Source organism: Cucurbita moschata, unplaced genomic scaffold, assembly GCF_002738365.1.
Source record: "Cucurbita moschata cultivar Rifu unplaced genomic scaffold, Cmos_1.0 Cmo_Scf00058, whole genome shotgun sequence".
In the NCBI taxonomy this organism is placed as follows: Eukaryota; Viridiplantae; Streptophyta; class Magnoliopsida; order Cucurbitales; family Cucurbitaceae; genus Cucurbita; species Cucurbita moschata.
In genome coordinates this window covers 911059-926833 of record NW_019268574.1, presented here as the reverse complement: position 1 = coordinate 926833, position 15775 = coordinate 911059, and the positions used below count along the sequence as shown (strand labels likewise).

The 15775-nt window shown below is 38.5% G+C and overlaps 2 protein-coding genes across 2 annotated transcripts; one reads left to right on the top strand and one right to left on the bottom strand.

Annotated features, from left to right (window-relative positions):
* Window positions 1–4569: 4569 nt before the first annotated feature.
* LOC111436652 (probable carboxylesterase 18) lies at window positions 4570–7365 on the bottom strand. Its single transcript, XM_023074367.1, has 2 exons — window positions 6769–7365; window positions 4570–5086 (listed from the first exon to the last, which is right to left on the bottom strand). The coding sequence occupies exons 1-2, from the start codon at window positions 7339–7341 to the stop codon at window positions 4667–4669; spliced, it is 993 nt and encodes a 330-aa protein (XP_022930135.1). The 5' UTR covers window positions 7342–7365; the 3' UTR covers window positions 4570–4666.
* A 3725-nt stretch (window positions 7366–11090) lies between these two features.
* LOC111436692 (accelerated cell death 11) lies at window positions 11091–14188 on the top strand. Its single transcript, XM_023074424.1, has 4 exons — window positions 11091–11376; window positions 12465–12637; window positions 13570–13715; window positions 13887–14188. The coding sequence occupies exons 1-4, from the start codon at window positions 11182–11184 to the stop codon at window positions 13991–13993; spliced, it is 621 nt and encodes a 206-aa protein (XP_022930192.1). The 5' UTR covers window positions 11091–11181; the 3' UTR covers window positions 13994–14188.
* The last annotated feature ends 1587 nt before the right edge of the window (window positions 14189–15775 follow it).

Sequence of the window (15775 nt, the reverse complement as noted above, 5' to 3'; positions counted from 1 at the left end):
CCCCCCCCCCCCCCCCCCCCCTTTTTTCATACTTCTGTTATTCGACTTTTGCCGGAGAAAGATATTATGATCTTAGTGATGCTTGCGTTGAGTATAATAATAAATACTCGTGATGAGTCCCCTTACCTACACTATGCCTTTCAGTTTCTATCTTGTTTAGTGTCATTTTCTTGTTTGCTCTCTCACGCTGATACTTCATCCTTTTTCCCGCTGTTATCCACTCCTATAAAATGCTAAACAAGCCGAGCCATCCTCTTTATCTTCATTGGACTCAAGGACATTGATAAGCCCTAACATCAATGATTGTGCAGCTAAGAGCTGCCAACAACTAAAGCATACCACTAAAGGCGGAAGGCAGGATTTATCCGGGTGAGATATCATATTGTTCGAGGGATCAGGTCATTTTTTTTGCTACAGAATATGTTGGCAATGATCCCGACTCTATGAACCCAAGGAAAGGTTGCAGAGCAACCTGGGATCCCCTTGGAAATGGGAAGATCTAGGATCGGGAACCGACTTGATATTTCGAATTTGCATTCTTTCGTATCTTCATAGAAAAAATTGAATCATAGCATTAAGAAGTTCAAAACTTTTTAGTACACATATTCGTTACGAGCAGTATTTGGTTGTTTCCGTTTGAGCCGTACAAGACGAAGTTCTCATATACGGTTCTTATCCAGTGTGAGATATCGCATTGTTCGAGGGACTCGGTCATTTCTTTTGCTATAGAATATGTTGGCAATGATCCCGACTCTACGAACCCAAGGAAAGGCTACACACCAGCCGAGGACCCCTTAAAAATGGGAACAGGCATTCATGGCCATTGTAGGATAAATATGAAGGAGGACCGACAGTGAAAAAATAAAAACGGTGGTTAACAAATCCAATTCAAATGAGAAATAGATTAGGTGGGGAAATTTTTAATTCGAAATAAAAGCACAATACGGGCAGCCACCCTAAAAGTAAGCCTATTTGTCATTAAAGGAACTGATGAATTATTTTTAGCCTTTTTTTTTTAAATTTTTTTTTAATTTTTTAGTTAGTAATATTTAGAAACTAATTAATTTTATCAATAAATGTGGTCTATGATAGAGGATGGGCTACTATATAATGACATTTTTAAAAACTATTCTTGCTAACATGTCACGTCATATTAATAATGAATATGGGCTACAAACGCTCATTAAATATTCTATTCTTTCATAAAATCTTTTTAAATATGGTTCGAAAATTTTCGAGAATTTTGAGTGAGGTGCTCTAATTATAAGTATTTAAGAAGGTTTTCTACTCGTCTACTTACTTCTACATGGGAATGAGTGAATTTCATCTCTTGAAATTAGGTTCTTAGCTCCTTGTTTGGTCTAAGTCTCCAAAATGGTAGAGTCCTATTGAATTGGGTACTACTGAAGTCATTCTCGTTCATGCAAATCATTAAAGGACAAGCTCTTACAGATAGCAGTTCATGACTAGAGATATTCATTTAACCCACGAAGTTAAGGGCTCATGAAAGCCCATCTCTCCACGAGGCGTAAAATCTTATTTAAACAAAGAACAATGGAGGGAGCGGAGAGAAATGTATGCATGCATGCACTTTTCCTATTATGAAATTTTTTTAATCTTTCAGAAAAAAGAAATATATATTAAAAAATAAAAAATTATCAAAATGCCCCTAGATTTCATAATATTTACATAAATGCCACTCATTTTCTCCAAATTTTTTAGATACGTCCTTATTAAATTAAATCTCATATTAATTGAGATCCAACCATCCCGCCATCCCAAATTTAAACCACCGCCAATAGACACGAGGGGCTTTAGATCCAAGGGTTGGAATTTAATTTGGAAGTCGATAGGTGGATGAACGGAGCAAGTTTTGTGATGGGTCACATCCAAAATGGTGACAACCACCGTTATAAATAGGAGACTTGACTCGATGATTTGAGACAAGAATCAAGCTTTGAGAGCTCTTAAATCACGAGTAATTGGAGATTAATTTTTGGGTCACTTGCCACCGAGTTTCTCCGAATTCGTGAGCTACAATCCACCATTTTTCCTCAAATCAATCCCTACACATTCTAAAAAAAAGTTGCCCATAAATTTTGTAAATAAGTCCAAGGTTGAAAGTGGTCGTAGTCCCTTTCTCCAATTAAGCTTGAATTTGAAGTCTGATGTTACACACAATTCATCGTGTCTAACCTATCCCATTCATTTCCTACACTATCAAGGAGTAATTCTTATAATGATCATGAAGACTAATAAGCTCGAGAGACGCATGAATTCTAGATTTCAGTTTAGAGTAGAATTTGGGGTAAGTTTCAATTTCTTCTCTATAGTCCCTTTCATTTCAAATGGATGATTCCTTTAGTTTTAGGGAACTAAAATTTCTTGGTTTGAAGGGGTCAGGATCGAGCTACTCAAAATAATTTCTTAAGCTCGAGGGAAATATGAAGAAGTTTCGTGAAGAAATCGTGGCTTGTAAGTGTCTCAATCGTTCTAACCAATAAGAAATTCTAATGGGTTTACTTCGGCGAGGATATAGATCTTCCATCGACTTTGAAGGTCTATAACTCGAGTTACATCACATGCTAAGGTATGCAATCACTTCCATCCTCTCCCTTGATGTACCATCTACAATATATATGAAGTACTTAGGGGCCAAAGTATTGGGATATGGAGAAGTACTTGGAGCCAAAGTGTTGGGATATGGAGCCTGATGCCTAAATTTGGTAGACATATATTTAAAAGATATTTCGTAAAGACATGATAGAGATATATATGGTAAGTATTTGGTAAAGATTTGATACACATTTATTTGTTAGATTATATTGAGTAGGTTTAAATCTTTTAAACTTATATTTAGTAAATTGAATCCCAGATTCACCACGATCTGTGGAGATGGAAATTTCAAAGATTGGAATTGAAAAGCTTGATGGATCCAATTTTAGTATCTGGAAGATGTAGATTGAAGATTGTCTGTATCAGAAAGGTCTTCACGAACCCCTGTTGGGATGAAGCCGGATTGTCAGGCCTTAGGGTTGATCCGGTCTCTTCTGTTCTTTGCGTTCATCTTAATCGAGTGTGTACGTCATTGAGCGATCCTAACAACTGGTATCAGAGCGAGACAAGATTCACCACGATCTGTGAAGATGGAAATTTCAAAGATTGGAATTGAAAAGTTTGATGGATCCGATTTTAGTTTCTGGAAGATGAGATTGAAGATTGTCTGTACCAGAAAAGTCTTCACGACCCTCTGTTGGGGTGAAGCCAGATTGTCAAGCCTTAAGGTTGATCCGGTCGACACTGTCCAAAAACGTGGTGTTCAATATTATCAAGGAGAAGACAATGTGAGATTTGTTGAAGGCGCTGTCGAATATGTACGAGAAACTATCGGCTATGAACAAGGTGTATTTGATGCGAAAGTTGTTTAATTTACAAATGTCTGAAGGTAGATCTGTTGTTGGTCATATAAACGAATTCAATATGATTACAAGTCAACTGAGTTCGGTGGATATTAATTTCGAAGATGAAATTAAGGCATTGATTTTGATGTCACCTTGACCCAAGTCGTGAGATACTGTTGTTGATGCGATCAGCAGTTCACGAGGATCTGATAACCTGAAGTTCGATAAAATTCAAGATGTAGTTCTTAGCGAAAGTATTCGCTAACGGGAAATCGAAGGGAAAGAAGTAAATCAAAGGGCCCAAACAACGGGCGATCAAAATTAAGGAACCGAGGAAAATCTCAAAACAAACCAAACGTAAAGTGTTGGAGTTATGGAGAAAAATGTCACTTTCAGACAGATTGTACAAAGAGGAAGCAGAATCACAAATTAGAGGATGACGATGATTTTATACATTCAGAAGAAAGACATTGGGGAAGCTTTAATCCTCAGCGTGGATAGTCCGATTGGATCTTGAATTTTGGATTCAGGTGCATCTTTTCATTCATCTCCAAATAAGGAGCTGTTTCGAAATTTCAAGTCTGAAAGTTTCGAAAAAGTGTATCTTGCCAACAACAAAGATTTGAAGATTGAAGGAAAAAGGGATGTCTGCATAAAAACTCTGTCAGGAAATCAGTAGACATTAAAGGATGTCATATATATTCCTAGTCTCAAGAATAACCGGATCTTTATTGGTCAGTTGGATAGCACAGGTTTGCAACAAAGTTTGGGAAGAGTTCGTGGAAGATTTTGAAGGGTGCTATGATGGTAGCACGTGACACAAAATCTCGAACCTTATACACCATTGCAGGGTGTATGAACATAGCTTGCTGAGAGTGCTTCAAATTCAAGTCTATGACATAATAGACTCGGTAAAGGAATGAAGATGCTAGTCAGGGATGAGAACGAACTTTGGAGCCAGAACCATAAACAAACCATCTCAGTCTCCAATATTTCTTTATTTTAATTTTTTTGAGTCCGCTTTTTATTCTGGGTCTAAACTGTGTTCGTATAAACTCTACTTTTATATAATTTAAATATACATATGTACTCTCGTTTCAAATGTCTTGTTTTTATTTTGCGAAGATTTTTACAGTGTTTTCAAGTCACGATCCATGCTTCAGAAACCTTCAAACATTCCACGTTATCATATCGAACAAAACATAGCTTCGAAATCAAATCAAAGCCAATATTTTCGTCGATTCATGCTTAAACACGAACACAATTTATACTAACAAACATTTCTGGATGAAATCATTTACATCTCTAATGAGCAAAGAACAATCCTTGAGCTGAGGAACAGCATAGAATCCATGGATGGCATTTGGATATTCAACCAAATTCACTTCTTTATCACTCTCTTTAAGCCACTCGTAGTACTTCATCCCCCAATCTCGTAACTGGTCTCGTCCTCCCACGATTAGCAGCGTCGTCGGAAAATTCTCGGCGGGAAGGTCTCTGGCATCGGGGCCGAACACGTGTGCAGCTGGGTGGTTTCTATTGGACCCATCTGGCAAAAATGCTTTCCAGTACCAATCAGCTTGTTCCAAGCTTAACATTGGGGATTTGCTGAATTGAACCTCTGAATTTGTTCTCTCCTCTCCACCAAAAAATGGTTGTATTGCTATCAAGCCTTTGATGTTCACCTGATATAATATCATCGTCGTCATCGTATCAAATAAAACATACATTTTGAGTTCTATCGGTGAGCGTTCGTATCAAATAAAACATACATTTTGAGTTCTATCGGTGAGCGTGCAGATTAGAGATATTCATATGACCGAATTACTTGATCAACATAGACTATCGAACCCATATCATAAAAATGGAGTTGGGTTAGGTTGAATTTTTGAAAAATCGAAAATTTGGGTCGGTTTGTGTGTTGAAATTTTTTTGGTTGGATCAACCCGACAAACCTGAAAAATAGGGTTACAACCAAACTCAACTCTACCCGACTTTTAAAATTATTATGAAGGTTAAAAATATTTGACATTTGTAACTAGATTTATAAGATTTTAGTTATCAATGTATAGGTACATATAGTTTTTTAAAATAATTAAAAAAAATAACAAACAACCTGGTTTGAGTGAGGTTGTAAACTCTATTCTAGTTGTTCGGGTCACCAACTTAATCAAACAGAAATTTCGGTCAACCCGTAAAGATTTTTTCAATCTAATTCAACCCAACTCATGTATACTTTTAGTGCGAGATTTTGAATCTCTGACGGTAACTATAGGAAATTACCTAAAAACAGAAGGTTGGTTTGAGTTAGGTTGTGAACGATTTCAGTTGTTCGGGTCACCAACCCAATCAACTTGAAATTTCGGGTTGACCCATAAAGATTTCTTCAATCTAATTCAACCCAACTCATGTATACTTTTAGTGCGAGATTTTGAATCTCTTACGGTAACTATAGGAAATACCTAAAAACAAAAGGTTGGTTTGAGTTAGGTTGTGAACGATTTCAGTTGTTCGGGTCACCAACCCAATCAACTTGAAATTTCGGGTCGACCCACAAAGATTTCTTCAATCTAATTCAACCCAACTCATGTATACTTTTAGTGCGAGATTTTGAATCTCTAACGGTAACTATAGGAAATACCTAAAAACAAAAGGTTGGTTTGAGTTAGGTTGTGAACGATTTCAGTTGTTCGGGTCACCAACCCAATCATCTTGAAATTTCGGGTCGACCCACAAAAATTTCTTCAATCTAATTCAACCCAACTCATGTATACTTTTAGTGCGAGATTTTGAATCTCTGACGGTAACTATAGGAAATACCTAAAAACAAAAGGTTGGTTTGAGTTAGGTTGTGAACGATTTCAGTTGTTCGGGTCACCAACCCAATCAACTTGAAATTTCGGGTCGACCCACAAAGATTTCTTCAATCTAATTCAACCCAACTCATGTATACTTTTAGTGCGAGATTTTGAATCTCTGACAGTAACTATAGGAAATATCTAAAAACAAAAGGTTGGTTTGAGTTAGGTTGTGAACGATTTCAGTTGTTCGGGTCACCAACCCAATCTAAAAACAAAAGGTTGGTTTGAGTTAGGTTGTGAACGATTTCAGTTGTTCGGGTCACCAACCCAATCAACTTGAAATTTCGGGTCGACCAATAAAGATTTCTCCCATCCAATTTAACCCAACTCATATATACTTATAGTCCGAGATTTTGAATCTATAACGGTAAATATTGGAAATATCTAAAAAAAAAAAAATGAAGATTATTGTAAGGTTTGACTAAATTATATAGAAAATATTGAAGCATTTAAACTATGGGACCTATTAAAAACACAAAAATTAAACTCCATCCAACATCACAAACCTTCTTGAAGTCATATCCAGCTGCTCTGACGGCGACGTGGTGGGCCAAGTTGCCACCGGCACTATCTCCGGCGAGAAAACACCGACCAAGATCAGCTTTCGCCGGAAAAACGACAGAATCAAAGCCCATTTCATCGAGAAATTTCAAACCATCAAATCCATCTTCATAGGGAAGTGGACACCGGTGCTCGGGAGAGAGACGATAATTGACCGACACAACCACAACACGGAGGTCACGTGCAAGTCTCCGACCAAGATCATCGTACGGCATCGAATTAGCAGAAAAAAACACAAACCCGCCGCCGTGAAAGTACACAACAACAGGTAGACTAACATCATCAGAAACCAAAGACGGAACAAAGAGACGAAACCAGAGATTGCGAGCGGGGTCGAAAACGATGTCGCGAGTCGAAACGCCGTTGTTGGGTTTAGAAGAAGGAGAGAATTTGAGGTCGAAGAGGTTTGTTAAGCAACGGTTGACGGTGATGTTAGGGCGGCGACCGATGGAGGTGACGAACGAGTGGAGACGGAGAAGGACTTGAAACTTCAATGGAAGCTTTGGAGGGTTTTCCATTGCAAGAGCAGCTGATTAACAATCAAATGTGTACCTTTTATAAGGGTGTGTGGAAACCTCTCCCTAGTAGACTTGTAAGTCAATTCATTCTTGCGTCGCTTACGGTTGGAATGTATTCTCGAGCCTCTGACCTCGGTTCAAGAAGAAAGGTTTAGAAAACGGAGGCAGAGAGATTTCGAAAGAAAGTTTGAAAGCAAGATTGAGTGAGAGATTGAAATTAGTGTTATATAGCATGCCAGCAAAAAGACAACAACAACGATTTACAGTATATAACTATTTGGGTATGACTCGTTTTAAAAACCTTGAGGGAAGCCGAAAGAAAAGGCCTAATGAGAACAATTCCAGATAGCGATGGGCATAGGCTGTTACACGACGAAAATGCTCATCTGGGTCTATGGAGGGTCTCACATTTATGGCAAAGGGCCCTAAAAGTCAATTGCTAGCTATAATGAGTATTAGGTTCCACTTGTCAAAATGTTTACCTTATCTAACCACAACCTCTTCTTAACTATGCCAATAATGAGAGCGATGACATGCAAATTGGTATTGGTTTCATCGGAGCTGTCGTGGTTAACAAGAACCAACACCAATTCAACATTGGAAATTCAAATTAAATTCTATAAAGAATCAATAAATAAACTTCGTTTGGTAACGATTTCGCTTTTAGTTTTTTTTTTTTTTTTTTTCTAATTTGTGTAACAGTTCAAGTCCACCGCTAGTCGATATTGTCCTATTTAGATTTGGACCGTTACAAATGGTATCAGAGATAGACACCAGATGATGTGTCAGCAAGGACACTAGCCTGAAGGGGGTGGATTGGGAGATCCCACATAGATTGGAGAAGGGAACGAGTGTCAGCGAGGACGTTGGGCCCTGAAAGGGGTGGACTGTGAGATCTCACATCGGTTAGGGAGGAGAACGAAACATTTTTATAAGGGTCTTGAGACCTCTCCCTATCAGACGCGTTTTAAAAACCTTGAGTGGAAGCTCGAAAAAAAAACCCCAAATAGCATAATATCTACTGGTGGTGGGCTTGGACCGTTACAATTTATGTTTGTTTCTTAAGATTGTCATTGTTAATCACCGAGCAAGATAGGAATATGTTTATAAAATCAAACTACAAACAATACAATAGACGACAAATACAAAGGAAATAAAATACATGAAAATTGACTCCTAACTTTGGATCTATTATCGATCTATCGAGATCTCTGTGAAACCATTGAGATAAAACAAGTAATGTGATATACCCGATTCGAAAAATTGAAAATTATTATCTTCAATTTTATTTTTAGGGGTTCAATCATAACTTTTTTTAAAATTAAAATACTGTTTATAAGAGTGTGGAAACCTTTCCGTAGCAGACGTGTTCTAAAGCCTTGAAGGGAAGCCCGAAAGGGAAAACCATAGAGGACAATATTTGCTACCGGTGGGCCTGGACCGTTATAAATGGTATCAGAGCCAGACACTAGGTGATGTTCTAGCGAGGAGGTTGTTTCCCGAAGGAGGGTAGACACGAGGCGGTATGCTAGTAAGGACGTTGGGCCTCGAAGGGAGGTGGATTTAGTAGTGGTCCTACATTGATTGGAGAAAGGAACGAGTGTTAGTAAGGACGCTGAGTCTTGAAGGTATCTCACAATGGTTGGGGAGGAGAACGAAACACCCTTTAGAAGGGTGTGAAAACTTTTCCCTAGTAGCCCGAAAAGAAAATCCCAAAGAGGACAATATCTGCTACTGGTGAGCCTAGGCCGTTACAAATAGTATTAGAGTCAAGCACCAGGCGATGTTCCAGCGAGGAGGTTGTTCCCCGAAGGGAGGTAGACACGAGGCGATGTGTCAGTAAGGACGTTGGGCCTCGAAGGAAGGTGGATTTGGTGGTGCTCCCACATCGATTGGAGAAAAGAACGAGTGCCAGCGAGGATGCTGAGCCTTGACGGTATCTCACAGTGGTTGGGGAGGAGAATGAAACACCCCTTTATAAGGGTGTGAAAACCTTTCCATAGCAGACGCATTTTAAAGCCTTGAATGGAAGCCCGAAAGTGAAAGCCCAAAGACGACAATATTACATCAAAGTTATGCTGCCACGTTGTATTAATAAGTTTGAAGTATTGTCGAAGTTCTTCGTATATATATAATGACATATTTGGAAACTATTCTTATTAACCCGTCACATTATATTAATAATGAATTTGGACCACAAAACGTCAGTAGATATTCTATTCTTTTACAAAGTCTTCCTAACTAGGGTTCGAAAGGCTGAGGTTTGTGATTGTCTCTCGAAAGAAAATCCTCGAGAAATTAAAGAGCTCGAGAGAGACTTTTAAGCGAGATGCGAGAGAACGTTTTCAATTTCTTTTTATTATTACGAGCTAGCATTAATTCACTAATTAATCAATTTTCAATTATTGACGGTAGGTCATTCTACTATGAATTTTATAGTTGAACTCTTATGCACGGTAGCACATTATGTATATGGATATAATCATTATAAGCAAATCGATCTTTCTCCAATTGTTCGGAATTATAGTTGAATTAAAAATTCATACAGGGGTGTACATGGTCCGGACTGGGTTGGGTTGAGGGATTTTTTTGACCCAACCCAAAAGTTCGGGTTGTTTAGATTGGTAATCCAACCCAACCCAAAATTTTTACAACCCAACTCAACCCAACCATTTATTTTCGGGTTGGGTTGGTCCGGGTTGTCCGGTTGTCACCAATTTGGACAATAAAGAAAAGGAAGAAAGAAAGTAGAAAGAAAGAAAAACGAAAAGAGAAAAGAGAGGAAGTAGGTTCGGAGTTAGTTTTGGAACTAAATCTCGAAACGAATCTCTACTTTAAACAAAAACCACTAACCGAACTTCAGGTTTAGAACCAGTTCTCGACGAGAAAGATCAGTAACGTGTTATGTCATATGCTCTTGGTTCTGCACGTGTCAAATGCTTGATATATGTGATATGTTATGAAACGATATGACTATGATGTGTTCATGAAACGATATGACTATGGTGTGTTCATGAGATGATATGACTATGATATGTTTATTAAATGATATGACTATGAAATGTCAGTAACGTGTTATGTTAATGTTTTGACACGTGTTATGATGTGACATACTGCTGATACGATATATGTTAAGGTGTAACATGTTTGACGATACAATACATGTTGTGACGTGTTTTATGATATGATATGTCAAAGGATATGTTATGTGCATGATATGACATAAGACCAAGTATGATATGAATTATACGAGATTCAACTCCGATACATGCCTTAAAGACTATGTTGTAATGAATGAAAATGTTGACACCTCATACATCATTGTGTGTTCATGCATCGAGGGATTCCCCTCTTTTTATGATGGCACAAACGCATATACTACGAGACAGGAAAATGATCATTCTATTTGTTATAATGTTGTGATGGTCGCTATTCTTAACGGGTGTCCGATAACAACAGCGCCAGAGAATGCTAGTCCGACCAAGAAAGGGGCTCATGAGATGTGCGAACTGACTGGTGGATCCCTACTTGCACGTGTTGGCCGTGTTCTAGGGTATCAATAGGGACTTTAGACTATAGAGTAGTTACCATAAGAGTTATAAATTGACATTAAAGTTAAAATTTATCGTTCAATTATGTTGTTTATTGAAAAAAAAATAACTTTATCCACGTGGCAAGAAGTCGGGTCGGATCAGGAAGTAGTGTCAACCCATAAAATCAGACCCGGCCCGAACAATTTTATATTCTAGCGGCAGGCTGCGTCAACTACAGGCAAAGAACATTCAGAGCACCGACTCAGGCAAACTGCCCGGAGTGAGAGACGGGCACCTTCGTCTTTAGATGGCGGACCTGAACGTCGGCGAGAAGCCGCTGCGAAACATTTCAGAGTCGTTCAAAGCCCTTGCCGCCACTGTAAATGCTGAAACCATCGCGGTCGAGGTTGCGCCGTTTTCTCGCGCCTGCTCCTTTATTTCGCCTCTTTTTGGCTGCTTGGGCATCGCATTCAAATTCGCGGAAATGGACTATGTTGCCAAGGTATTTTAACTAGTTCCTATCTCAATTATCGAGGTGTTTGCCGCTTTTTGATCCAGAGGAACTATGGAAGATGAATTTGTGTAAATTTGATTCTAAAATTTCCAGGCCTGGTTCTTCTTTTACTCTTTAATCTTTGTAGTTTCGCACCTACAGATGATTAGCAGTTTCTTTTCTTCCATTTTGATTGATTAAGGTAAAAGAATGCATGAAAATCTAGAAATTTCTTTGATCTACAAACTTTTATTTGTTGACCTAGCAGATGATTTTGTGGTTTCAATACAATATTATCGAAACTTGTTTGAAATTGACTTGTATTGTATTTAATGAGTGCTCAAATTGAGCATAATTCAATGCACTTAATCGGAGGTAAGAGCTTCATATCCCATACCTTCCTTGTTGCGCCTGTATTCTATTTTTAGTGTAACTGGCTTGGAAGACAAATGGTTGGTATGCTATTTGTTTGTAAGATGAACACGACTCTCCACAATGGTATGATATTGTCCACTTCGAGCATAAGGTCTCATGGCTTTGCTTTGGGCTCCCTCAAAAAGCCTCAACTCAGTGGAGAGAGTATTCATTGGTTATAAACCCATGATCATTCCCTAAATTAGCGGATGAGGGACTTTCATCCAACACCTCCCCTCGAACAAAGTACGCCTCCCCTTAATCGAGGCTCGACTCCTTTTTATTTTGGAGTCCTTTGTTCGACATTTGAGGATTCTATTGACAGGGCTAAGGACATGGCTCTGATACCATGTTAAAAATGAACACGACTCTCCACAATGGTATGATATTGTCCACTTCGAGCATAAGCTCTCATGGCTTTCATTTGGGCTTCCCCAAAAGGTCTCAACCCAATGGAGAGAGTATTCCTTGATTATAAACTCATGACCCTTCCCTATTTGCCAATGTGGGACTTTGGCGACTCTACTGGGGACAATATCATTCCCTAAAGCAAAGCCATGAAAGCTTATGCTCGAAGTGGACAATATCATACCATTGTGGAGAGTCGTATTCATCTAACACTATTTACCAATTTGTTTCTCCATGTTTGAGGTTTGATTACTCATTGACTAAACTGTGAACAGGTTAATGATCTAGTAGAATCATCTAAGTCAATTGCATCTCTACAAGTGTTGGTGGACAGAGATATTGAATCTGACTGTGTGAGGAAAGCTGGTAGCCATTCAAGAAATCTCTTGAGAGTGAAGCGCGGGATTGACATGGTCAGAGTACTCTTCGAGCAAATTTTAATCACAGAGTATGTATATCAGTCGCTTTAATGTGTTACCCTTTGCTTTAGTCACCTCTCTTTCAATATTTTAATGAACTGTTTGCTTCTATTGAATCTTTCTTGCGGCAAGTCCTAAGGCAGTTTGACTAAAAGATGTAGTAGACTCAAGATATTCTCTTTCCATTTGAAGCTAGAGTAAAGCCATCATTCATATCCTATAGAAACCTGATTAGTGATTGCAATTTACAATTAATGCAACATTTCCATTACCTTATCATCATCGTTAAACTAAACCCGATGTAGTTGTTAGGAATCCCGACCCTCCACAATAGTATGATATTGTCTACTTTGAGCATAAGCTCTCATGGTTTTGCTTTTGGGTTTCCCCAAAATGCCTCGTACCAATGGAGATAGTATTCCTTACTTATAAATCCATGATCTTCCTCTTAATTAGCCATTTTGGGATTACTTCTCTCAGTAATCCTCAACCATCCTCCTTTCGAACAAAGTACACCATAGAGCCTCCCATAAGGCCTCCTTCTCTGGAGCTCTTGAATAGCCTTCCCTTAATCGAAGCTCGACTTCTTCTCTGGAGCCCTCAAACAAAATGCACCCTTTGTTCGACACTTGAGTCACCTTTGACTACACCTTCGAGGCTCACAACTTCTTTGTTCGACACTTGAGGATTCTATTGATCGAGCTAAGTTAAGGGCATGACTCTGATACTATGTTAGGAATCCCGACTCACTACAATAGTATGATATTGTCCACTTAGAGCATAAGCTCTCATGGCTTTGCTTTTGGTTTCCCCAAAAGACCTCGTACCAATGGAGATAATATTCCTTACTTATAAACTTATGATCTTCGTCTTAATTTGCCATTGTGGGACTACTTCTTTCAATAATCTTCGTCCATAGTTTTTGCAAACATGTTCGAACAATGATTCCTTATTATGGCAGAGGTAATTCCTTGAGAGATCCAGCTTCCAAAGCATATGCACAGGTATTTGCTCCTCACCATGGGTGGGCAATCAGAAAAGCTGTTGGGGCAGGGATGTATGCTCTTCCTTCGAAAGCACAACTGCTGAGGAAGCTCAATGAAGATGGTAAGTAGCATTAGTCAATCGATGAATGTGTATATTGATTAAGATTTCGATCATGATATCAAATGTATGCCTAAATTATTCTAAATACTGAATCCAGTTATTGAATTGATATGCAATTTTTATGACCTGATTTCTTAGTACTCTTGTTTTGATATCATATTTTTCATTCAGAGGCCTCAGCCAGAATCTTCATGCAAGATTATGTGGCCGCTTCTGCTCCTGTGATTCAGTATGTTGAAAAGCTCTTCTTCTCCAGAGATTTGGGCATAGATTGGTAACATATGAACTACAAATCCATAATCTTAATAATTTTGAGCACTCTATATGTAATCTACGAATGATTCATGTCTTTTCCATCTCCCCCAAAATATAAAAAAAATAAGAAATGCACTCAACTAGATATCTTCCCTTTGGTGGCTTTTATTGAACTATAAAATATCCATGAATGCATGAAGTTGTGTATACTCGTCTAATAATTATCTTTGGAAGTGAAATTCTCAGAGTGGTTTGTATGTTAATTGGAAGGGAGGGTATGTATGACTTGATAACTCAACTAATTCGGATTACCCAATGAAGAATAAAGATTAGGTTAGGTTGGGTTGACATTTTTTTTTTTTTGTTGGATCAACTGACGAGCTTGAAAATATGGTTACAATTTAACCCAACTTTACCTTACTTTTAAAAACATTAAAAATGTTAAATGTTTAGAGTTTATGTTAGTGATGCATTATGACTTGTAAATTTTTTTGTATTTGAATTTGATGAGAGTCTACTCGTTAATGTAATATGTATTATGGATAAGTAAAATCTTTAAATAATTTTAAATAAAGTTGGATATCCCAAACCACATAGGTTGCATGTAGAATTATTTAAGCTAGACATGATTAATCCTTGCTTGAGGAGGAAGAGGAGACTCGGAAATGAAAGAAAAAGAAGTAAATGGATGTCGAAAATGATGTTACCGAAGAGAGAAAAGTCGCTGGAACTTTTTATGGAAATCGGGTGAAGAAAACAAATCCCGACCCGCGACCCAAACCAGAAACCAACCTAGTTGAGTCCAATACTCGTGACTAGTCGCCTCAGCCCATCCCAGAAAACCCAATTTGCACCTCGACCTACTCCATCAGTCGCGACCCGAAATTGCAACCGAAAATCGACCCGAGAACCTGCAAACGACCCACGGGCCGAAATCTAAAAAACCACCCTGACAGTCCAACCCATCCAAAGACCAAACCCATTCGGCTCAGACAGAATCCCCGCAGCCCAATAATAGAACCCAGTCCAGAACCTGTGACCGAAGCCCGACCTGTGCCTCGACTCGACTTCAACTTGCACACGTGGCTACTTCTGGTTACACCATGTGTCAGCGTCTGGTGCAAAGTCCCCCTTGGTTGTGGCGGCTCGCGGCGGCTCCTCGACGTATTTGGCTCGGAAAACCTATTTCCGACCTGTTTGGCATCGTTTCGACTCTTCCGAACTTGATTTCTAATTCGACTCTTCCAGACTTGATTTCTACCCCGTTTAAGTTACAATAGGTCATTTCAATGTTGTATTTTACAAATTTCAAGTTAGAATTTAATTATGTTGTGAAATACTAACATATGTGTCAAACGACCCAGTAGGAACCAACCACCGACGAAAGCGTAGGACGCATACAAGGAGCTAGGAGCTTACATATATACTTTTTAGGGAGTACGTCGGTTAAGGCCTACCAAGTAAGTGGCTCTACCGTCGTAGGTTACGCAATTGTATGCTGTTTGTTTGCACGTGTCCGTGGATTTGTATGTGTCATAAATTGAATGTTAGACTGTTACTATTTAATACGTAAAAGTATGAAATGTGAGTGTATGTTGTTTTCGAAATGATTGATGTGCAATATAATGTAACGTGATGTGTTGTGCTTAGAATGTTTATGTGATCGTTGAGATGTTTTTTTTGTATGAATCGCATGTCATAATATGTTATAATGAAAGCATGAATTATGATATTATGTTCGTTAAATTGTAGGTGTAAACAACATGATATGTATGACATGGAATCACAATCTATATGCATGATAG

Excerpts from the sequence above, each read along its gene's own strand:
- LOC111436652 (XM_023074367.1), bottom strand. The coding sequence starts at position 7,341 with ATGGAAAACCCTCCAAAGCTTCCATTGAAGTTTCAAGTCCTTCTCCGT. Across the intron at positions 5,087-6,768 it reads CTGGATATGACTTCAAGAAG|GTGAACATCAAAGGCTTGAT; the intron begins GTTTGTGATGTT and ends ATATTATATCAG.
- LOC111436692 (XM_023074424.1), top strand. The coding sequence starts at position 11,182 with ATGGCGGACCTGAACGTCGGCGAGAAGCCGCTGCGAAACATTTCAGAG. Across the intron at positions 12,638-13,569 it reads GAGCAAATTTTAATCACAGA|AGGTAATTCCTTGAGAGATC; the intron begins GTATGTATATCA and ends TTATTATGGCAG. Across the intron at positions 13,716-13,886 it reads GAGGAAGCTCAATGAAGATG|AGGCCTCAGCCAGAATCTTC; the intron begins GTAAGTAGCATT and ends TTTTTCATTCAG.